Raw genomic sequence first — 25,470 nt, forward strand, 5'->3', positions numbered from 1 at the left:
ATCAGGCATAGTAGTGGTCTATCATAATTTCTTTTTACTAATATGGAAATCAGCATGGGAAAAGCTCCCTTGGCTGAGCTGGAGACTCTGTTCAGCTCTGTCTGACCTTGAGGCCACTATCTAAGGTACAGAGGAACGTGGCTCTGCCATGTGTCAGCTGCTCCGAGGTTGCTGCTCATGGACATGCTCTTGAACAGTGGCAAGTAGAAAGTAAACCACAACAGCTTTACCTGCAGTTAGAAGCATAATTCCCCTTAACTTCAGTGGAGCCAAGATTTCATCCCTTTTCCCTTGACTTTATCCAATTCCTTGCTCAAATTTTGCTTCCTTCACCTTTCTTCCCATCCTGCTGCACTATCTGGAGTATTCACTTCTATTTAAATCTGTCCTCAGAACCCACACCTTTCCAGCATGTCAACCATTGATCCACACTCCCACCTTAGCCTTGCAAAATCATTTTAGCTAAAGGAACTATATAAGAAGATGCATCTATCTGAAAACAAGCATCCTTCTGTTCTTATTTTAGGTACACTAGTATCTTTTCATTATCTCAACCCTCTGCTTCTGAACTAGATTGTAAGATTTTTATAGCAGGGACCTTATTCCTCCTCTTTCTGTTAAATTCACTGCCTTGCTTATAGCATTATATGTATAAAGTATTACCTAATAAGGCTGCATACACACATTCAGGTGATCTGAGAGAATTCTCCCAGATTTGTTCTTCTGGTAGAAAAACTTACCCAGAGATGCCCGAACAGATGTTTGAATACTGAGACCCTGAAGAGCAGAGAGCTGGTAGTGCTGGTGCTGCATAGTCAGGGAGCCCTTAGACACACATCTTAACCTGCTCTGCAGGCTTCCTCAGTCTGCCTGGAGACAGATGGCAACAATGCACAGGGCAGCCCTGATTAGCTGACCAGACCGATCAGGGTCAGTCTGTGTCTCCTTGTAGCTCAATTTGTAGATTGTGAAGGGAGCGTATTATGCTCCCTGCTTGGCTGGAGCAGTAGCATCCAGTGAGCAACATGCCGTCTCCCTGGGGGAGGCAGAGGGTGGCAGAAGCAAAGCCCCCTGAGAGAGTGGAAGACTGTGCTGTGGGTTCTGTCATAGGGAACATGTACAGACATTCATTCTCCCAGCAGTAACTCTCCTGAGAGTGATTTAGCCCTGGTTGTTTCAGGTTATTTTTCTCCTAGAGCAGCCATTTTTGCTAAAAGGGAGAAAAATCCTAAACATCTGTACGCTCATGGTTTCTACAGGGAGAACAGAGACTTTTCCAGGACAAACTGAATGCCTGTACATGGCTTAAATATCAGGTCATCTACTGTTTTCTTCAGCCTGTGCAAGACTGTTCTTCAGTGTGTATTTGTTAGAGCTATATGCTGTCTACTTCAGGTACTAAAGTAGTATTTCAGTGGCTGAATATGTAGCATATGTCACTTATTTTTCATGATAGAATCCACCACAAATTCCACAAGCATCGTAGAAAAGAAGTACTGAACTAGCAAACGTGTAGAACCACTAATGGAGATTCTTAGGAGGATTGGGGCATCTCTCACTTTGAACATGGAAATTGCTGTTCCTAACTGGTAAACTTTCCTTTGCAATAATTCCCACAGACTTGACTATTAACATGATAAAATTTGGAAAATGCATGTGGTTTATTGAAGCCTTGGAGAACGTGGCTACAGAACAAGTCTAGTTGAGACATGCAGAGGAGTTCACACTACACTGGCGGTTTACTTCAACGTGGTCGCAAGTCAGGATCTTAAAACTGTCCTAGTGCTGTGACAAAACTATCTTGAAGGGCAAAATGAATTGGCCTCGTGATTGTTTCTCATATTTAGTCAATGGCCTTTTTACAGCTGTTGTATATTAATTCTTTCATTTTTTTTGACTGTCAGAGTCATCAGCAAAGTGGTGTCAGCTCCGGAGGCTAAACCCTCTACTCCCGTGAATAGGCCTAAAACACCCCCACCTGCACCATCTCCGGTACCAGCTCCTGTCCATGTGACCCCTCCTCCTGCTCCAGCTCCTCCTCCACTGCCACCACCTGCTGTCCAGCCGGCTCTGATACCACCCCCTTCTCCTGCTGTCTCGGCTGCAGGAGGATCCAAAGCACCAGTTCGGAGCGTGGTAACGGAGACTGTCAGTACTTACGTGGTAAGTGTGTAACACCAATCTCCGCGCATGTCATAATGCCGGTGAGATGTTGACTGCATTGGCTGCATGTTGTTAATTAGCCATTTCATCATTTTCTGTGATCTCATCCTGACTCAAGTGGGGCTAATACTTGGATGTTCAATACAGAGCTCTGTATAATGCAAGAACAGTGCACTCCTTCCTCTGAGGAAGTATGGCACCAACTGTTTAGCTTGGGGCTAAGATTCTTGTGTTGCTGGAAATAGTTTTCCTCTAGAAAAGATGTAAAAGCTAAAGATGTTAGCATGTCTGATCTTTAAAGGTAGGGTGACCATATTATTTTGAAGGAAATCCAGGATGGGGTAAGGGGATCCAGGATGAAGGGTACCACACCCTGCCCCTCTAACCCCACAGCTCCCAGTAACCCTGATGGTGGGGTGGGGTGGGGCAGGACATCATGGAGACCTGCAGCCAGGCTCCATCCTCCATTCACAGAAGCTGGACCCAGCTGGGAGTGGTCATTGTGCAGCACCCCCATGCTCCACCAACCCAGGATGTGTGGCCACATGATGCCTCCCCTGCCACCGGCAGCCGCCTGGAGCTGCTATGAGCAGCTCGGGGCTTAGCAGCAGCCACAGCAGAAGGGCACAATGCCTCTGGCAGTGGGCAGCCATCCTGGCCTGCCCCACACGGGTACCTGATCTCTGGACCCTTTCTCTGGCCCACCCTGCCTGGCTGATCTCTGCCGCAGGCAGGAGGAGCACTGCTCAGCCCAGCTTGCCCTCCAGCCGCTGCTCAGGAGAAGCTGGAGTGGGTGGGGTGGCACCAATCCGGGACTTTTGCTTCAATTTTAGCTAACTGGCCAGGATGCCGGGATGGCCTATGAAACCCAGGACTGTCCTGGCAAAACTGGGACATATGGTGACCCTATTTAAAGATCACGATGCAACTCTATGCAGAAACCAGTAGAATCGTTACCCTCGTTTGGCTATATTCCAACATGAATAATTGTGTCTTGCACCTGTATCTTTCATGGGTGCCACTTTAAGCATTTCACCATTTATAGTATCCTGGTGCTTGCTTTTATTATAGTATTTCCTACACTTAAAATGAGAAATCGACCAAATGTTGCAGTTAATGCTGTTGTTTTATAATGATGCCTCCTGTAAATTTACCATGTGGTTTCTAATGGAAACTGTATTCTTCACTGCCTGCCTTAAACTGTTGTATCATGTTCCCAGGCCCTATTAAACCAGCTGCTACATTTCACTCCGGAGTTGATTACAGTGCTGGGTGAAGGGATCCCCATGTTCAATTTGCATACCAGTTTTAGTAAAGCTTTTTGGGTTGAAGATACCAACCATGATATTGCCATTTTTATCACAAAAATAAATATATCATCACTTTACTTGTATTACAGCAGTACCCCAGGAAATTTACTGTAGGAGAGAACTGCTTGCAGAGGGCTGGTACTACATCTCATTTTCGCAATAAGCATTAAAAGCAAACAATTTTCAGATAGCATTAGTTTAATTACAGAGGGGAAAACTTGTTGTGTTCTAAGCTCAGTATTTCTTTATGCAAAGTCTTGCTACCTTATGGGGGGAGTGGAGGCCACTGCTAATAGCCAATCCATTTTTTCCTATTTCAAATTAGCCAGAGACCCCAACTGAGGTCAAGGCTTCGTTGTATAAGCCCTGACCATACACATAGCAAAGGACAAATAATTTATCATCTAAATGGCCAAGACAAAACAAGGGAAGGAAAAATGAAAACCTTATCATACCACTACTTTTGCATAACTGGGTAATTGGGGCACAAAGCAATGACATGACTCACCCAAAATCACACAGGAGGTTTGTGTCAAGGCCAGGACAAGAGTGCATCCACCATTAACCCTAACCCAGTGTCTTAACTACAAAAGCATCTTTTTTTTCCTCCAGCTAAGGAAGGATATTCTGTAACAATATCATAAGATGGGAGGTTAGTAACTTTGCTCTCATTATTGTGCCTAAAAGATTTATATGCAACAAATTAAAATCACGAACTGGAAGCTTGCAAAGCCAAGTGCTGTTGAGGTAGGAAATGCCAGGATTAGTGTACAGTCTTTAATTTACAGTGGTCTTACAATTTTTTCCTACAGAAATTTTGCCTCATTCGGTAAATAGGTAGTTCCTGAATATTTCTTTTTAGCTTCTTCAGTGGGAGTCCAGAGCCAAGACCTTTGCCCCCACCCTGTCTGCACCTCTCAGTCAGCCGTCTCCCAAAAAGTGCCAATTGTTGTTACCTTAAAACTTCTATACGAAATGAATAAATAAATAAAAATCTAGCTGAAGCAGAATGGAACATTTTGCCCTGAACAGTTAAAGTTTGGAAGAGTTCTTATCATCCAAAACCAGGGGCTTGTAAAGAGAAAGTGTCAGGCTGCCTTAACTGTAGGTGGCACTACCAGCCCCTCGGATGAAAACAGGGAATGTCCCAAGTTGAACACCTGCAAAGAAACAGTGCCCATCTTGGAAGCATTCTGCAGGTTTTGCTTGGCATTTTAACAGCCAGGCTGCTCGAGCAGGTTATAATTGGCTGTAATTGGCACTCCTACAGCTGTACTGCTGTTTGTTTGCAGCAGTGGTATGGCGTGTTGTTTTTTTCTACTTTGATTACTTCAGAGAGATGCCTTTGTGTGAGCCTAGCATCCTGAAGTCCAGGTAGTCACTTTACGTCAGGACCAAATGGTTTTTTTGCACCAACAGGAAATGACTTTGCAAAAGTAAGATTAGATGTATCGATAAAAATGATTATTAAAACCAAATTGTTACACTGGCCAGTGCATTTCCCTGTCAGTGCAGGCCTAGTGCTTCATATTTTCTTGTGCCTTGTGTCATCTAGTTTTGAATGACAAAAAACCCAAGACTTTAAAAGGAGTCAGTCATGAACGATAGATTGGCTGCAGCCCTTGAGCATTTTTATTGATTTCCCTGGAAGATGGTATGAGATTTATAGTCCAGTGTGTAGTTAGGTCCCCCCCCCCCCCCCCCAAATAGTATGTATTGTCTTTTTTCACTCTAAATGTAATTTTTATAAGCTTTCTGCATAACAAGAAAAAGTGATTCTCCTACATGGGATGTGACAGTGTGTTCCAGCAACTGCTGAAAAACAAACACATGCAATCTTTAGAATAAGACTTAGTCATCCTGCCAATCCTTGTTTTTTAAGTGATAAAATCAGTGTAAATCTTTGGGCGGCTGTTTATGTATTTGCCCATATAAACTGTACTTCACAGAATGGAATGTTGTGCATTTTTATATTTTACCAAAATATACAAAAGCCTTGTTATATGAGAGGCTTGAAATTTTACAAATTTGAATATGGTTCGAGCTGGAATTAATAATAGAAGGCCATCATAAGGCATCGAGTATGATGAGTTAGTAAACATTTGCTTAATACTGTAAATGATCTGCCTCTCTCATTTCATTTACACTTTAGTAAATTGTCCTGTGACATAAATGTCATGAAGGGAATGGAAAGTTACTCAGTAACAACTTTTTATATCCTTGATCTTATCAGCTACTTGAATGGAAGGGTTTGGCTAATAAGTAATAAGGCAGTGCATACACATTTCACTGTATGTATTACATACACGAGGCTGCTATCTTATGTAGGAGGCTGCCATTGCTTGTTCTGTCACCAACCAGTATAGAATTTAAGGAATAAAAATGTCCTTCTGATGGGGACGATACCAGAGCTAGTGGCCTGTGTTGTTAAATCATGGTGATTGTTATAAGGGAATGAATATTCTCGTGGATCAAGTGGTTTAACTGGCTTTACTTGTTTATAGACCAGTGCATAAAAATGTTTGAAGTCCAGCACAGCAAATCAATTTGAATGGTAATGGTAAGCACTTGCAATTAAGGTATTCTTATATGCCCCTATCCAGGAATAGTGTGTGCAGTGAATAGCTCTGGCAGGTAAACGGGAAACCTAACTTTAAGGAGAAATCAGCTTTGCTACCCAGTGGTTACTAAAAGCAATCAACATTTTCGTTCCTCTTTACACCAGATCCGAGATGAATGGGGTAACCAGATCTGGATCTGTCCTGGCTGTAACAAACCAGATGATGGCAGTCCAATGATAGGCTGTGATGATTGTGATGATTGGTATCACTGGTAAGTTGCTCACCTCTCCTTTTGTATCATTCTTTCCAAGATTGCTGCTGTCCTAAAAAAAAACCGTATTAGTTACAAAAAAGCAGAGTGTTTGAACAGCTCCCCTTTGTTCCCACTGGTCATTTGGACAATTTCACTTCTACCTCTGTTACTTTGGAAGTTTGCAAAAGTAAATTTTAAGTTAACACCTGCTTGGGGATTTTTTGTTAGTGGAAATATACTGGGAAATGTGCGAGAAAACCAGTGCGTTGCTTTGAGATTGTTAGGGAATCTGTGTGTGTCTGGCGATATTGAAAGAACCATATGATTATGAGCACGAGGAATGCAGCTAGAATGTGTCACGTTATGGGAGCATTACTACTTTTGGAAGGCTGGGCTCTTATAAAGAAGCGAGTCATTTCATATAGCTGTCTGGTAAAATGCCTGCAAAAACAATAAGCTTTACCACAAACATGTTATCTTGAATCTGGCCTATTACACCCCAAAGTGGAGACATCTCGTTTTATTGCCATACCATTGTTATCTAAGTAGCCTTCTAATATATTTTCTGTTTCAAAACAAGAGACTTTGAATGTCTAGCTGTTGTTACAGTAATGGATTTTGACTGAAAATATTAGTCAGATTCTGTCTCCCAACTAAAGAAATGTGCCTTATAGGGATTTGAAATAAAAGTAGCCTTGGCTCACTGAAACCTTGTGCTTTTTTGTCAAACTCACAGGCCTTGTGTTGGAATTACGACTGAACCCCCAGAAGAAACGCAGTGGTTCTGTTCTAAATGTGCCAACAAAAAGAAAGATAAAAAACACAAGAAGCGGAAGCACAGAGCACATTGAAGACGTTGCAGTGGATTTAAGTCATACGGTCACTTCAGCACTTCTACCCTGACTCCTTTGTAGAGGGATTCAGTGTGCTTCTGTCTCATCATCTGTCATCAGGTTTTATGGATTATGACTCTCAAGTGAATCAGGAACAAAAATACACTGTCCATTCAGGACTGTTGAGGTTTTTTTTGAAACCGTGTGGGCCCCCATGGGTTAGATCTTAGTCCGTTCTGACGCTGACTTTCACCTGCCGAAGGGAACTTGCACAGAGTGAGACAAAGGGTAAATAGTTACCCACACAGCTCTTGAGGATTGGAAGCAGCAGCGATCCATGTTGTAAATACAGATATCTGCTCTCTCCTTTTCGATTTGTTTTTATTCTCTCCTGAGCCTGAGTGGGGTGTTAGGAGAGATCACCGTGTAAATGGCAGCAAACTGTAAACTAAAGAGACCTTCTGGAATGATTTCTGTAGTCTGAAAACAGTTTTCAACTCTCTTCCTGCATAACCAGATAATCATAACATGGGGAAAAAAAAAGTGGCTGGTAAATATTTTTGTGATAAGAATATATGAAGCTTTTTTCCTTGATTTTTAGTACTAACATAAAATAAACATGTTCGAGCTTTTGTGAAATATCTTCTATTTTTTAAAAGAAAGTTTCTATTGTGTCAATTTTTTTCTTCCGTGTGAATTGTTTTTGGTGGACCTGTAATATATTTTATACTTTGTTTTTGTTTTTTTTTAGTCTTTGTCCATGTACCTTTACATTGCTTGTACATTTCATCAAGGCGGAAAAACACCTCACATTAAAAGATTTTCAGTCATGTAAATACCTGATATTTATAAAGTACTTTTTATGATTATTATTATTATTTTGTAGGGTTCTGAGTTTGGTGCCTTTTCTTTTTCTTTTTTTTTTTTTTTTTTTTTTTAATTTGCAGGTGTGTAATCCTGGCAGTTAATAAAATCCCTTACGTTTTATGTTTACTCCTGTAGCTGCAAATGGACTGTGATAGTCATCCCAGGAGGAGCTTCCCCAGTGGTACACGCATTGAAATCAACTGAGATCATACTTAAGGCCTTAATTCAGGAGGTTTTTAAGCATACGTGTAATTTTTAAGAAGTGACTAATCCTGTTGCCTTCTGTGGGACTGTTCTTTTGCTCAGTTACACACTTGCTTAAGTACCTTTCCGAATTGGGGCTGAAGGCTATGGGCTCTAACATTAGTTTTAATGGTAGCAATCAAGTTTTAATTTGTAGCCGGAGATGCTGCTAATTTTATTTTGAAGCAGTTGTGTGTTTCAAGAATGGGCACGTAGCACTCCGTAAAGGCTTTAGAGCATATAATACCATTTTGAGTATTACCTTGTAATGACAAATAAAGTATGCTATGAAATGTATGTTGTACCCCCAGTTTTAAACAAAGAAGGAAAACTCCCCAAATATGACAGAATGGTGACAGTATTAGATATTTTAGTGCAATGTGTCTAAGAGGTGAATCAAATATAATGTACAAATAATTCTGAAGTGTTATGCCTTATGTTTCAGGAATTACAGGATGAATTTCAACCTCATCTAATTTTAGGATGCTTCTCTTTTGGATTGTACATTGATAAGCATCTGGTGTTTTAGACTACAAACCTTTAACTTGTTGCACAGATATTAAGAATTATTTTTTTAAATGCCATCTAAATTGATATTAATGAGAATGAGTTAGTCATGTTTTAAAAACATCATGTCTAGTTAGGGAAATGAGGTTTTGCTGATATGACTGTTAAATTGCAAAGCAGTGGAGATACAGATGAAATTGGTTTATTAAAAGTGCACTGTTACCTTCTTTGTTCAATGCCACCTCATTCATATTCTATCCTTACTAATTACCAGTCAGCACATTAGTCAAGAAAGTTCTTGGTTTTAATTTTGAATTTTGGATTTCTGGATGTTTTTAAATCCTTTCTGGTTTTGCCTATGTAATAGACCCACACAGAATATCATCTTTGATCCTTTTTGATTTGGTTGCAAAATAAAGAACTGGCTTTTGGTAAGTTGTTTATCAGTTTCCCTCAATGTTCAGTAAATTAGAATTTCCCATGATTAAGCAATTAAATTATTCGAGGTACCAATGGAGGTACCTAAGTTCCCATTTCGGCTGCATTTCAGAAACGTTAGTATGCATTTGTCCATTGTTATGTCAGGATTGCTTTCCTAAACCCAGTTTATGATTTTAGAAATGATCTATGTGGTAATAAAACCAAAGAATCATTTTCAGGAGGCTTGTGTGGCTCATGGGATTAGTAATGGGAGATGGAGCCTTTCACCTTGAGGTCATGCATTTGAATCGAGCCTTGGTCAGTAGACATGAAGAGTTTGATTCTCCTTTCACTTGCACTGGATATAGCAGATATCAATGGTGTTAATACTGAGAAGAACTGAGGTCCAAAAAATACTTAACATCTGACTGCTACTGAGTGACCATAGTGAAATTGCCTGTGGTGGGGTTTGCAATACCACCCATCGTGGCATTTCCATGATCCTTCAGTGTGTATAGCATTGACAATAGCAAGGTCCCAGATGAACCCTATAGCATATATAGCTCTATATATAGCTCTTGTTCCTTTCCGGGTTGTGGACTTTGCTTGGGTAGGGTTAAAGGTTTGTTTTTATTTATATGTTTAATGATTTATATGTTTTGGGGGATTTTTTGGCTGTATATTGTTGCTTGATTTTTTTTGTTCGTCATATGTGAAGAGAGGGAATTATTAGGGGGTATTTTGGTGGAGCTGTGGGAGTGATATGAATGCCAGCCCTGTCCTGGGGGAAAGCTTTGTCAGAGAGGATGATTTTTGTGTTCCTGACCTCCAGAGGACAAGCTACAACTTGTCTCATTAGGTCAGAGCACAGCAACAATCCTAGCTAGAGGTTTTTGGGAAGCAAAGACCTGCAAGGAAAGAGAGATCGCTTTTAATGACTGGGAGGAAGACAACTGTCTACATGGAAGTGAAAAACCAAGACAGGGAAACCTGTTGTTTTGTTAATCAGCGAGACAGAGCAAGTAATGGGTTTAAGCCACCACAGGGAGTATTAAGAGAAAACATTGAGGAAAACCTTTTAAAAGTGAGGCAATGGGAAAAGCCCATTGAATCTCTCTCGCAATCGCGGGCCTGATTCGTATCTGGCATGAATTGACATAGGTCCCCTGACAGCAGTTCGAGTCAGGTCAGCTTACATAAGGTGAGGGTCTGCCCCTTTGTTCTTTAAAAGCCAGCTCTTGGATACCTAGCTTAATGAGATCACTCAGACATATTTCATGTGCATAGTGTATTCCTTAGAAAAGTAGGCTATATCTGAAAAACTAGTGGAGAATCCAAGACAATTGGCTTCCCAGTTGCAATCTGGGGTAGTAATTAACCAAAATCATGAACGGTTATAACATGCTGTGCACCCAGAAAACTCCCTGGCCTTAAAAGCAAGATCTTAAAGAGAAGCCCACGTGAAGAAAATGCCTTAACTAGCAATTCTTAATGGAGGGGATTTATGGAGATGAGCAATGGCTTGCTCCCAGGTGTAATGGAAAATGCTCTTTTCCTTAGATAATCTGCCTTCAGAACTGTATGTAGCACTCAGAGCATAATTTCTATGGTTGACAAGGTGTTTCTCTTCTGAAGATGTCTGCAGTTAAGTACAGTGAGGATCTTTATGCTCCTCAACTGATTTGTGATTCCAAATGTCCTGGAAGAAAAAAAAATCGGAGGGTATCAGAGTCTTCTGACTTTGTCTGGGCTTTCCAGAGATAAAATGTAGTGCATTACTTCACTGTATCACCTAAACCTTCTTTGTTCTCCTTTCAATAGGACGATTAAACAAAGACCTACTAACCAAATTAAAGTATAAAATGAACACTGAGATATGGAAACCTTGCCAGAAAGAATGTTAATGAATGAAGTTCACTAAAGGCATGCAGGCTAAGTTTTCAATACAAATAGTTTTATGGCCAATCTCTTTAGATCATAGCAGTTTTCTTTAGAAGTTTAAGTCTCCAAGTAGATGAGTTTCCTTGCCTGTAGAATGAATTAGATAATGTTCTGAATAAAGTCTCTCTTCACAATCGTGTCAGTCATTCTATTTAGGAAACGCTCTCTTTCTTTTTCGGGAATCTTGGATCAGCTGTAACCTAAAAAATATAAAGCTACTATTAATCCATGTGTGCAGTATGGCAGAGGGCACTGTAATGGGAGATTTAAGACAGCCCAACAGCTTGTACCTGACTGATGACAGCAAAGGCATTTACTTTAAATATGAAATACGACAGGTTATGTGGCCTTTTGCACTCGGGACAGCCCGAGGTGCGGCTGTGATTTGTAAACTTGTTTCAGGACTCCAGCTTTGGATCAGATCCCCATATGGCATAAATTGTTGTAGTTCGTCCACTTGAGACTGCAGAGCTCTGGCTGTTTGTCAGCTGAAGATTTGGCTTTCTGCACTGAAAAGTGATTTTACATCACTTTAAAATCCCTTGATGTTTGTTTTGCTTTTTTGGGAACTCTTTTATTTGGTAATGGTGTGGGGTTGATTTGTGGTTGCTTGTTTTACCTGATAATACTTGTGACCTATGATTTTTTTCCAGGGCTGTCTTTCTCCATTCAGAGATCATCTTGTGCCTTTGCCTTTAACACAGTTCTGATGGCTGATTTGTAAACACAGGCGTTCAGCGGATACTGGGAGACTGTGGGGTTTGTGTCAGTGTTTGTCCCTTGTACAAATGATGAGTGCATTCAGGGGTAATGGGAGTGAACTATTGCTTGAAATTTAATAGGACACCATCAGGTCAAGTTTTATCCAACATACAAGTTTGATGAAAACTAAGCACTGGTAAAATCTAAGACAGGCAGCAATCTTTCCATGATACTTCTAAGAATTCATGTGGTTTTAAAAGTGAGGCAATGGGAAAGCTGGTTCTAAGGAAGAAATCGTTCCCTGCTATGTTGTTAGCCTAGGCATTTGCAGAACAGCTGTGTTGTCTTGGGAGGGAATTGACATTGAAATTAGCCAGCCTACTGGTATTTTATTGCCAAAAGTGAAAACCTGCAAAAACACCCCAAACAATACAAATAGTGAAAAAAGTACATTTTGATATTTAAACTTTAGATTGAATAATCCCCTAGAAGTATGGGATGTTGCTTTATGAAATAAAACATAAACTACATTGCCCATCTATGGTAGCACAGTTTTGCCAACATTTTAGATCACCAAAGCTCTTAAGTGGGTCATTTATGGTGTTTGTAATGAAAAGTGCAATGGCAGGGCATTGGTGTTATAATTTGAGGACTCCAGCTATGCTGGTAGCCAATTCTGTGCAAGAGGCCTTTGCATAACTGTTAACTGCTGTGTTGCTCTGCTAATAAGAGAATTAAAGTTATTCCTGTGGCTGTGTGCACACCAGGATTATCCATCCATGAGTGCAGGACCAGTCACTGTTTGTTTTTATTAAACTTTTAGATGTTGCAGTTCTTTGCATGAGAGCAAAATAACGCAGCAAGACTGCCCTGAGAGAGCTTTCCCCAGATATAGGAGCAGGTAAGAAAACAGAAGCACAGTAAGGGATTACACAGCATTTTCAGACCAGCCCCAGCTAGGATGCAATATGTTAACTGCTGGAGGGTCTTCTGATAGCAGTGATTACCAGTAATCTTCAGGGGAGGGTTGATAGGCCCAGGCGCTTTGGGAATCTGGGCTCCGTTCTGGGCTCTAGCACAGACTTGCTGGTGACTTTGGGCAAATCCTTGCTCTGTGCCTCAGTTTCCCCATCTCTAGAATGGGGGATAATACTTTTTCCTCCTAATCTCTCACTTGTCTCCTATGATTATAACTCTTTCAGGGTGTGGGGAGCAGATTAGTTTAATCAGATTAGTCTCGCTTTTGTAAACAAATGCCAACCCCTACTGTGGGTTAAATAAAAGCAGGTACAGATATCCATCCCTCTTAGGGCCTGCAACCTCATTGTGTCAGGAACTCTCCTACCTTCAGAACCATCTCTGCATTGCCTTACCAATGGCTTCTGCACACATGCATTTAAAGCTGCTGAACCCTCTTGAGATCCAGATCCTTTGGCTTTTCAAATTCCTCCCGGACCTCTTCCAGCCACTTTCCAGCGGTATCCCCTCCAGATTTGTAGCCATCCCCCTTTCTGTTTCTAATCTGCTTTGTGTGGAATGAGTCAGTTTGGGCTAAGCTTGCCTCATAGGAGATTCTTCAGCTGCTTTTTTGAGGCCTGTCTAAGAAGCATCTTGTCCTCCATTCGTAGTGTGAGTTGATCAAAATACGTCCCTCAGAGAGGGGCAGCCTTCTGTGCTCAGTTAGCAACGGGATCTCTGAGACCACTTCCTGAGCTGCTCGGTACTATAGTAAGAGTGTTATGCTTCCCTGACTGCTCTGTGATGATCAATGCCAAGTCAGCCCAAAAGCAGCTGGCATCTACTATTACGATGGCCTGCTTCAGCTCCAGTCTACTTCAACTAATTAGGAAGCTGGGGCACGCTAAGGGTTGGATGCACTGAGTTTACTAGAACAGCTCCTCGTGGGTCCTGTTGTTGCACAGCCACCTAGAAGGCTTTGAGAGCAAGCATGCTGTGCCAAATGTCTTACCTGATGTCCACATTGTGCATATCCATCATACAATGAAACCAGATTTGGAGATCCTAACTAAATCCACATAAGCTCCTGAGCTGTATCTTATGACGCTGTTCATCCTTCCAATTTGAAGATGACCATGACATCACTGGCTGGTTTGGTTTCTGTGAGCATGTGAGTGGCTGATCAGGCCAGTCTGTGCTTTGAACAGTCTGTGGTGCACTGAGCAAGAGATGCTGCTTCGGGTTGCTTGGTCAACAGCAGACATGCTGCTGTTGCGAGATTTATGCTATCTGCGCTCTGCTCTGCCTCAGCAATTCTCCTCCGCTCATAGACGGTAGGTCCAGTATGGATGAGGCTTCGCCAAGTGGAATGATCATGAGCGCAGTCTGCCCAAGACTTCGGGTCAATGTTGAAACGTTTCAAGGACAACTTGAGGGAGTCATCGAAACGTTTCTTCTAGCCTCCCTTAGAGCACTTTAGCTCACTGTAGAAAATCTTTGGCAGTCGCTCATCTGACATCCTGGTGACATGGCCTGCCCATCTCATCTGTGATTTCATCAACAGCGTGAATGCTTGGAAAGCCTGCTCGCGTGAGACCCTCAGCATCTGAGACCTTGTTATCCTCATTGGTTTTCTCAGACAGCTGAAACAGCCCTTATGATAAATTCATTTGGCTGAGTGGACAATTTACTGTGTAGAAAGTTCTTCCAAATTCATCTAAGCTTAACTTGGAATCACATCTTGCCTAGTAAGGAGAAGCCCACAGAGAAAACATCTGGGCTCTCTTAAGTAACCACGCTATGACCTGGCCCTTTCATTCAAGTGGCTACTGCAGTCTGCTGTGTCCACTTGTCCTTCTCAGGCAACTGCTTCCCTGGGGCTTGGGTCTCAGGGAAACACTCCTCAAATTGCTTTGCAAATCTCTCCTGAAGGCCCATCTCTGGCCTAATGCCTACAGTGACATTACCGAGCAATACAAACCAATGAGGAGACCAAACCTCATTGTGCTCGTGCGCTGTCTCTGTGAGTTGTTTCCTTATTCTGAACAAAAAACCTCTTTGGAACAGGTGCAAATTCATATTTAAGTGCAAAACGGATCTCATCCTTTAACGGGGTCTTCCACCAGTTTAATGTTTGTAGAGCACCCAATGTAATGGGACCTTCTGTAGAAAGTTTTAGATACTACTGTGCTACAAAAAAAAATTCAATAGTCCCTTTTGTTCAAGTTCCAAGACTCCACTCATGTTGTGAAGATGACATCAGCCCTGGATATATACTATATACACTTGCAGAAACTTCCTGTCCTAATTGAGATGAACTACAGGTGTCTGGTATTCTCAGAACAGGCGCTTCTTTTGCTTCAAGTAACTGTACAACTGGACACAGCCAAGTAAAGATGCTCCTGATCACTATTTACTTGGCAGGAATGAGATGAGTGCAATCACTTGACAGGCTTTTAGCCGATTTCTAGCCATTCCTTTATGGGTTGCTTTGGATCAGAGATTACCAAGGCAAGTAATTCTTGAGTACAGCTTAGGTAGATGTGTTTTCCCTCTTCAGAACGTATAGTTACAGTCTGCACAAAACCACTCTGCCCAGGCTGCTGTAGTGACTTTTCCTTTGCATCCATGTCGTACCAAGAGGCCTGACCTCTACCCTGGCCCAGGGGAGAGCATGAGCCTAACAGCCCAATTTGGGAAGAGCCAAACCTTATTTCTTCTGTACATGGTGGTGCCCAATTCCATTGCCTGAGCATCCCTGATTATACCTAGTTGCATCTTTACCCCTAAGGCCCTGAGTCTGGGGTTTGGGGGGGGGCTTTATTTTTCCTCAGTGCAGCTCCTGACCCTGTAAAATAAGGCTCGTTGACTCATTGAGATTACCTGGCTATTGGAAGGTATTTATCAAAGGAAATGGACAGTGGTGTCATGGTCTTGGGGCATGATTCGTATTATTTTACTTGCCCATGTCAAGTCTGCTTAACTGGCTCCTTCAACTATCTCAATTTAGGTTACAGACTTAGGACTTGATTGTTTCCCAAAGGACTGAGCACTCATAATTCCTTGGCTTTAAAGCTTGGCTCTAAATCCCTGAGTTGAGAGGGGGGGCATTTTAACATTTTGGGAAGCATGTTCCAAGTGAACCCCGTTCTGCTAACAGTTGTCGGGCTCACAAGGAGTTGTTTTTGGATGTGTGTTAAGAAGCTCCTTGCATCATAGAATATCGTTGTGGTCTACTTGAGCTTCGTCAGCACTTTGTGAGTCATTCGATACCGGCCAGATCAGTTTTCTTACATGGAAAAGTTTTTAATTCTTCCGGTGGCATTGGCTTCAGCTTGTAGATCAAGTGAGCTTCAAGTTCTAGTGCCTGCTTCATCCTACACTCAATTTCACAAGGAGAAGGTGGTGTTACAGACTCATCTGAGGTTCCTTCCCAAGGTGATGAGAGCCCCGCCTTAATGAGTTAGTTAATCATCCTGCCAACATTTTTCCCACACTTAAGAGCCCATCTTGGCAAGATGATGGTTCATAATTTTGTTTGGTGGTTTGTTTTTTTAAAGGGTCCCCAGGCATTCATCTCCAGTGGGCTACAGTTTTTGGGAGGCATATCCAGCTTTTAATTTCATTTGGCAGTGATTTGACAAACCAATCTGCCTTTCCGTGAGTCATGCTTAAATGGCTGGGTGACTGCATTATTTCTTTGCTTCCACTGTTGCTTCAGGATCATGTATGTTGGTCACAGAGATACACACTTACAAAGTACTACAGGTTGGACTTCTGGCATAAATCCAGGTTTGGCTACATGTGTTGCACAAGCTGTTTCTGAGTTGAGTGTGCCCTTAATGTTTCCTCCCTCAAGCTATTTTAATTTTCTAGGATGACTAAATAACTTGGCTGTTTATCTCTGCTTTGAGGTGTCCTTATCTGTATCAAAACCTTGTTCTTGTGCTACTTGCAATCTCTCTCTCACTTTTATTAGTCTGATACATGCAAGTTTCCTTTTTGTGCAACACCACTTCCATCATACACCCTACGTGTTTCTGGTGTCCGGGAGTGTGGGGATCTGATGCACTTCTAGGGAGACCTGTACAGTTTATCTCAGGAGAAAAAGAACATTACTTTTGTGGGCTCATGCTACTTTCCACACCCACATACTCAAGGGAGTCAAGGGAATGCACTAAGTCTTTTATCTTTATAGTAGCGTAGGATGGAAAGGGATCTCCTGAATCATTAAATCCAGTCCTCTGTTATCACAGGCAGCCATGTCATATTATCCCATTCATAAACTTAGGCTTGCTATCTATTTGCTCAAAAAAGTTAACTGCTGGTTAGGGGCAATAACAGCTGCTGTACAGTCCTCAGCATGAGCATTAGTTTTAATGGCTTAAGGAACTAAAGCTGTAGTAGTTCCCATCAGTCGACCTTGTAAAGAGCATGGGAATCTGTTAGAATTGCTCGATTGCTCTGAACAAGGGTTGATTTGTTTTGTCCAGCTTGAAGCATGATCATAAAGTGACTTCACCCAGGTCCCTGTGCCTTGGTGGCAAAGCTGAGAGCACAGTACAAAGCTCCTGGCTCCCAGGGCCTTCTCTCCACTAACCAGATGGTTTTAGTTGTGGAAAAGCCATAGGTCAAAGCAGGGGGCCTTGATGTAGTAATTCAATCGCATCCAAAACCAGTCCCTAAATGCTACTGTTCAAAAACCTCTGTTCTGTTTTTGCGGGGTTTTTTTGTGTATCATATGCCTATTAACAACTAACCCGAGCTTTAATTATGATGCTTATTCTCATAAAAAAGTGTGTTCACCTGCTTAAACCTTGGTTACCTTCAGTTTTCTTTGTGTGAACTGAACTTCAAGGGATGCTCCTTGCTTGTGTAACAGTGCGTCGCCCAGACGTGAGGCCTCCACTTCAATACAAGCTTCAGGAATCCCTTCCTGGACTGAGGCAAGCCAGCACAACATAGCGGGATGCCATCACTTAGACTTCCCCGGTCTGTTAAAGCCTTGTCTCTGTATGGGGTTGGACCAGCGTGAGATGCCATTCAAACTGATTTAATGACATAGGTGCAAACCCCGTCTGTGTGAACACTGATTTGCTAAACTAAAGATTATTATAATTTATCTTAAACTGATTAAGAACAGGGTTTAAACTTAGCTGAGAAAAACTATTCCTAAGCCAAGCAAAGTGCCCTCATAGAGGCACTAACTAATCCAGTGCAGCTCTGTGTGTAGACAAGACTTCAGTCTAATGACTTCAGCTGGTGGTGAAAGTTCCCCAATTAGTTGCTACCAGACCACTGCTAGAAGCCCTGCCTTGCAATAGCCACATGATCAAGGCACTCCAGTTAAAAGTGTTAAACAAGAAACACTTGGCTATTAATTTTCTCCCCATGATAATATCACTAAAGGACAAAGTTAACTGTGGTTGGTTGCCTTCACTTTGTTTCCCTCCCTAACTTGTTTAGCTGTCTTTGAAGTCTCACCTTACCTCTGATTTCCTTGAATTTTGTAACTGTGTATAGGATAATTGCAGTGTACTTGTGCTATTTATTTACTCTTTAATTACTGGTATTCCCTCTCTGCTGTTATTCCAGTTTAACCTTTTTTTTGTCCTGGGAATATTTTGAATGGATGTAACTTAGGTTTCAGAGCTTGTGCTAGTACAAGGTACAGTTTGATTTTGAGGTCCGACTTTTGTTATTACATACCTACCACCGTCTTTTTCAGATATTTTCTGTTTAACCTTTGCCCAGATATTAACTGCCAACTTGTGTGTTATTTTTGTGTCCTGCATGTCTGGAAATAATTGCCCCACACACATGCAGTCAGTATTGTTGTGCTTCTGTAACCCATAACTGACAAGTGGCCTGTTTGGTAGATCTCAGGGGGAGCACAGAAATAATTCCCATTAGAAAAAGAGTAAATCACCCTTTTTTCCCCATGTATGTTTATAGTTTTCTCAGGCAGGTCCAGGAGTTGGAGTTATGTGCACTGTCACCCTTGGTCTGACGCTCACTTCATGACTGAGTGTTCAGTAATGGACTGGCTGGACGTCAGATCGTTGCAAGTCCACAAGTGGAGACCTGCACATCAGGCAGAATTGTATGAACAGGGATATGAGAAGTTTTTGCAGCTGTTTCTTCCCCGTGAAGGCCCTGTGCTCTTTCTTAAACTAGTGGTTCCCAAAATCTACCCACAGGTAGATTGCCCCACACACTGCAGGGCTGGGAGCAGAAGGCAGTGGGTCGGGAGTGAGGGGCACTGGCAGAGGCAGGGGGCTGTTTGCTACTTAAACTATTTACTGGGTCAGGACTGACCACTGAGGTTTAACAAATGGGTCTTGGTACAAAAAAGGTTGAGAATCACAGTCTTAGAGCATCGCATCAAAGCCTCACCACCCTTTAAGGTTGGCCAAGGTGCCAGCTATTGTGGTTTAAAGATGATAATTGTATCAAGTGCTTACACAATAATACATTACGTTGTTAAATAACATTTTCTTAAATATTAAAATTGCGTGCATGCATTTTTTCCTCCTTGTTTAAACAAGGCCAAGTGGAGGTAATGAGATAGATGTGAAGAGCAGCAAAGAGGAGGATTATCTTGAACTTCCCTGGACTTTCAGAAATGGGGTGAGGTCTTCTGCGGAGTTTTTACAACTTGGGCCAGAATGGATGTAGGGCGTCTTAAGTCAGATCTGGCCAAGAGCCTTCAACATCTAGATGAGTGGGGAGAGCAAGAGTAGCCTAAGTGGCAGAAAGGCCATTGGTTTAAAGGTCTGGGATTGCTCTCAATGAAGGACTCCGAGATCTAAGCCGGGTGCTTCCAGTTCGTGCAACCTGCAATTTCCAAGTCACTACAGCTTTCCCCCCTCCACTTGCAAAGATCATGTTACCATTATGTTCTCATAATGAACTGTTGATTAGAAAAGTAGCTGTAAAAAAAAAAATCTGACATTTTAAAAGGTGACTGATTTATTTATTTTTTTTCTCTCTGCTTCTTTTGACTAAGATTTCTCAACCAACTCCACTTGTGACAGTTGCAGCCCTAGTGTTCCTGTTTTGCTTTTGGATGGAAGTGTGCACACACATTCACTCAGTATGTAAAATACACTGGTATCCTCCTGGATGAAAGGTGCTGTATGACTGTTAAGATCTTTATCGTTATAACGTGTTGGATGAGCTTTGCCCAACTGGCTGGAGGCATTGGCAGGGTGCATTATGTTAAATTCTAAAGTTAAATATGAAGAGGAGTGAAAGAGGATTGTTGCAATCGTCAGATGAGAACCAGCGAGCTTCATCTTCCCTTCAGCATCTCAAGGGGGTACAAGGTGCAGTGCCAGTCCTTGTGTCTAACAAACAGCTCTGACCACTAGGGTCTGCTCATCTTTGCTGGCATTTTCTGATCTTTTACTCTCCCGCTCAGAGACCTGGCCTTTCACTCCTCTGTAAGAGTTAAAAATAGAAAGTGTCTTTAAAAACCCCAAGGAACTGTTTCATCTTGGTGAGGCCTTTCTTGCGTGGAATGTGGAAAACTGAACTTTAAAGCTGCTTTCTCCCAGTTACTCAATAGCTGGCACGTGAAGTCAACTCAGACATCCAGTTCTCGTGCAGATAGACCAACGAAATAGACTTGATGTAGCCGCTTATTTTTATCATCTTAAAAAAATGACCTCCTCGATCAAAGGGACATGTGCCAATGGCCATTTCGTCCTTTGTTAAATCTTGCTCCATTCATTATTTTGCATGAATTCAAACCTTGCGTTATTCTCAGCTTGGGAATTTGCTAACCTCTGGGTCAGCAGAGCTTTTAATATGGGTCCCGATTGCGGCTGGTCTTGAGGGTGAGTGTAAATGCGGTGGTGGAGTCAAACTTCCTCCTCTGTCCTTCTGATAGATGAAAAAGGATTTAAAAAACAGCCCAAATAACCAAATTCTTTACAAAGATTACATTAAAGATACGGTCATAAATAGAATCCCTTTCAACAGCTGAAAGAAGTGCTCTTGTTTCGTGGCCCAGCTTCCAGAGCTTGTTCTGTTTGCAACTTTAGGGCACTTCAAACAGTCTTTTCTGGGCTTGCTCCCCCTGCTGGTTGCTTGTGATGTGCTCTTTATTTCTCTGCTTGTAGTCCCCATCCATTCAGAAAGCAGCTGGGTTTTTTTTTTCCCTTATAGACTGATGGTGGTCAAATGTTTGAAGATAAAACAGGTAAGGGCAATAAAAGCAAAACCCTCTTCCCCCTCCGCATGTGATGCTGGAAATGAGTCAGGGAAGAATTTGCCCCATCCCCTTTAAATAATTGCTCTTTATTTTGTAACAGGACTGATACAACAGGCCTTGCCAATTAGTAAATTGTTGTTTGAGAAGGCAGCAACACCTCCTCTAAAGAAAATCGGAGAAGGGAGATTAGCTATTCATTGACTCAGCTTTTTCCCTTGGGGAAGGGGGAGAAGCTGTAAATGTTCAGACTTGCTTCCCTGCAGGGAAGTAAGAGATCTTTTCCCCTGCTTCTGTGTGTTGGAAGACACGCACGCTCTACTTTCAAACTTGCATTGCTTCCCCTGCTTTTTGTGGAGAGAGCAACTTCTAAAAGCCAGACGGCGCTTTATTTTCCGATCAACAGATCTCCATAGTGACAATTAGTTAAAAATCTTTATAGTTTTTGTCTGGGTCAGTATGCTACATTCACAGTCTTTTTAATTGCAATGCGTTTATTAAATCTTGATAAGAACAATAGAGATTCAGAAATGTGGGGTTATGATAAAAATAAAAATCCCTGTCCCTCAATACAAGGAATCAAAAGCTCTCAACCTGACATCCCCAGCATTGAAAGGTCAGCTTTCTGGTCCAACACCATTATTTATAATTTGTATTACAGTAGCACCCAATCAGGATCTGGGGTATTATTTATCGTGTTTAGTGCTTGCCATCAGTCATGAAAACTTAACAAAGACGCTATTGGGTTTATCTATAGGCAGCTAAACAAACGTATCTTGCTCTTCCGTTATCTTCTTGTTAACAAAACACTATCAGGATGTTCTAAACATCAGCATTTACTGCACAAGAGCTCTTTATCTAGGATGATATATAGAGAGCCCATCAATTAGTGCAAGGGGTTTGGAGATACCTGCCATATATTCTCTCAAAAGTCCCAGCAACATCTTTGGGTTATTTCACAAATGAATATCACAGTGCATTTTCTGGGCCTCTGGTCCTTGTGCGCATGGGAGCTGCAAGACCCTGATTTAATCATAATATAATTAAGGTTAAATTCACTTTAATGCAAGTTCCAGCTCAGGAATTTTGCTAGGTTTTGAAATAGCCCAAGTGAGTGTGAAGTGAAAGGGGGCAGCAGATTGAGGCCTGGGCCATAGGGTGGCATGGGCATATTATAATGCCAGTTTTAAGGTGATATGTTATGCCACTGCCTACTGAATAGGGTGACCCGTCACATCTCTATTTATCTGCTGCCTTGCCAAAAGAGTGAAGTAGGTACCCAAAATAAATGCTGGCCCTGCTAGGGTCAATGGGCATTTACTTGTATATGGCTAGTCTTTCCTTCAGTGGCATTCATACAACCAAAGACTTGCTGCCTCAATATTTTCATGAAGCACAGTCACCTCCCCTACATTTACAAGAGGCAATTTACATTTGTCCTTCCTTTCCCTTACTTCCCACCCCCTTCTCAGACTCCTTCCAGCTCTATTTGTGTCTCCAAGCTGCTTCGCTCTAAGCCAACGATTCTCAATCTTTTTAGGTTTGAGATGCTGCTTGCCAGACTCCAGATATCCCTCAGAAAATGCCAGCTCTTAGCTTCCATTTGTTTTTTTGACTATGGAAAAATAATAGAGCGATTCTTCTGTTGCAAAGAAGTCCGAAGGGACCACAACAGGTCAGAGTATTTTGACACACTCAAGAGATTTCAAATCAAATCCAGTTTATTTTGTGAATCACGTGGAATTGTTTGCACACCTAACGCAGCCCTAATATTGGGCTGCACCCTTAAAAAGATCTCCTGGTACCCCAGGGTGTGGTGGTACCCTGATTAATAACTGGTCTAGGTTATACAATCTACTTACAGCCAAAGTTTTCCCATGTAGTATCTCCCTGAGTCCACTGCAGACAGTTGAGCCCACTTCCCCCTCGGAGCCTAAACCTCTGAGAGGAACAGACTGGGCACAAAGGGGATAGGAAAGGGGGAACGGGGTTTTGTTCTGAAGAGCTGTTTTGGGGGGTACTGCGAGGGTCTCCAATAACCAGCCATTTCTTTACTGCCATTGTCTCTAGGAGTCTTCTTTTTTGTTGAACAGCCAAGTAAGGCAATGCAGATTAAACAGGACTGCCCCACAGTTTAAAAACCCCTTCCACAATGGGTTTACAGTAGTCAACAGCAGTTCGCTGTCTTTCCCCGATTACAGCGCAAAGCCAATGCATCAGCTTGCTGACCACGGTCATGCAACTCAAAGTCACTCTATCCCAAGCTGTAAACAGAGATGTAAGGTCCCATGTATAAAGTGGATCCACATTACCTCGCATCCTCCAGGCCAATTGGAGCCTGAATTGTCCCTACCAGAAAAGTGATTCTGTACCATTTTCAGATCAGCTGCAGATCAGAAAGCTTAACCCCGTGTTTCTTAGAGTGGATTTTTGCATACCTTGCAAAACAGACCCTACATTTTGAAAAACGTGCATTTTGCCTGCTCTTACAATGGCTTCAGAGTGGCTCTTGGCTCTTGTCAGATAGCCTTCCCCTGGAAGGCATATCCACCCTGCCTTCTGCCTGACTTCAATCTAACATAGCTAACTAACTACCTCTCTTGGCAAACAACAGTTCAGGGATGCACCTGGAAGAGAATAGGCTGTAAGCATGGTCTTAAAGTCAAGCCTTTAGCTTTAGTGGTTTTTGGAAGTCATAACCTACATTGGCTGAAGAAAGAGCCAGAGTGGCTCTTTTAAGACGGTAATTTACTGAAATAAAAATTCCAAAGGGGGGAGGAAGCAAGAAGAGGGAAAAATAGTGGGTTAAAGTTTCTAAAACAGAATGTAACTGGAATAACTTGGTAGTGTTATTGTTGCATTTCCTTGGCATACCAAGACGATCCCTGATGATTGCCATCGTTATGTCCTGGGACTTACTGCATTCAAGGAAGGCACAGAATAAGCTTAGCTCAGCCATTTTTGTCCCTACCCAATAGCTGCTCCCCACAGCATATGATGTTACAGACCAGATTCTGCTTTCAATGGACAGAATTATAGTAGGAACAGCATCTGCCTTGTAGAAGTATGTGGCCCCTGGATCAGCCACATCTACAAGTGTAGGCCTACTTTAAGCATGGAGGCCATCCCATGTGCTTAGTATCAGGACCTAAGATACTGAGTGATGTATAAAGAGAGGGATGTGTACTCATCAACTTTTGCTCTGAACAATATGTGTATTTGTAATCATTAGAAATAAATACAGTTAATTATTCTGCCTAGCTCTGCTCACAAATTGGCTCTTTTCTTTCCTGCAGGAACCCCACCTGTGGTCCTGAGGAGAGATTTCAGGAGCAGGTAATCACTTTTCAGATCAGCCCTGGAAAAGGTGTTTGATGCACTGGAGATGCCCAAGAAGATGGTGTTTGCATAAGGGGTTGATAACCAGGAGAATAAGATTCCTCTCATTGCTGGGGAGCATGCGGGCAGCATGGCAGCTGCTACAAGTGTAGAGAGCAGCCGTCAGAGTTTTAATAATGAACACGCAAAGCCTCAGCTAAATGTGGTTAAATAAGGAGAGCCCGTGATAGGAGTTGAGCAGAGGACTGGTCCTTGTGGCGAGTCATCTTGGTGGGCCAGGCAGATGACCTGAACGGCAGTATTTTGTACACGCCTAAGTGGCCACGGAGAATTGTAAGAGGGACCAAGGAGATGCAGTTAATTAAAAATGAGAGAGGAGATCCCAAAGCAGAGTTGTGGCTGTCTAGACAGAAATAAAAGAGTTGGCAACTTAGAAATTCACCGGGGATTTTATCCCCATGGGGCTCAAGTTGCTCCTATTTCACATCACTGGTGGGTCTGAATGTCTCGTGAGACATAAGGGCATTCTGTCTTTGAACTGGTGACCCATTTCAAGGCAGTTTTTTGGAATGGCTATGCTGTTTTCCTAAGCCACTAAAAGTTTTAGTGGATTATTTAAAAGATGGCACTATATAAAAAAAGCTATTGAAGCCAGTAAAGAGGTCTTTGTTCTGGGCAAAGAAGTCATGAGATTGATAAAATCTTTGAAGGTCTAAGTTTATAATGATCTTAAAACAGAGCCAGGGAGAGGTGATATATATCTAGAGTCTAAGGACTTATGGTCACTGATACCTAAAAGACCCAAAGCTGGTGGCCAGCCGTTACAGAATGCAACTTGACAATTGTAGAGGCTGGCTATCTTTCTTAGGTCTTAAAGACAGAAACAAAGAAGTAAAGACATTACATTAGGTACATAGGACCAGATGCAAAAGTGTAGCCAAACAGGCATTAGGAGTGGGGAGAAAACTTTCCTCAACTCAGCTGTGCAAAACAATCAATCTTGTGCTCTATAGAAAAGTCCATCTAAATGATACACTACGGGATACTGTTTACAACTTGTTCTCTCTCGTTGCTGAACTTGAGATTAGAGATGTAACTCTCTTTGAAAGAAGAAATAAAAATGGTGAAATTATACGTGTACATAAAAACATCTCATCTG

General features: G+C 42.1%; 1 protein-coding gene across 1 annotated transcript in view; it reads left to right on the forward strand.

Moving 5' to 3' along the window:
* Positions 1-9,172, forward strand: part of TAF3 (TATA-box binding protein associated factor 3) — a 153,973-nt gene extending 144,801 nt beyond the window's left edge. Inside the window, exons 5-7 of the mRNA XM_059725760.1 lie at positions 1,905-2,163; positions 6,199-6,305; positions 7,024-9,172. Coding sequence (XP_059581743.1) covers positions 1,905-2,163; positions 6,199-6,305; positions 7,024-7,138 — 481 coding nt within the window. The 3' untranslated portion in view covers positions 7,139-9,172. The remainder of the gene's footprint in view (positions 1-1,904; positions 2,164-6,198; positions 6,306-7,023) is intronic.
* Positions 9,173-25,470: the final 16,298 nt, after the last annotated feature.

This window comes from Alligator mississippiensis, chromosome 4, assembly GCF_030867095.1.
Source record: "Alligator mississippiensis isolate rAllMis1 chromosome 4, rAllMis1, whole genome shotgun sequence".
In the NCBI taxonomy this organism is placed as follows: domain Eukaryota; kingdom Metazoa; phylum Chordata; order Crocodylia; family Alligatoridae; genus Alligator; species Alligator mississippiensis.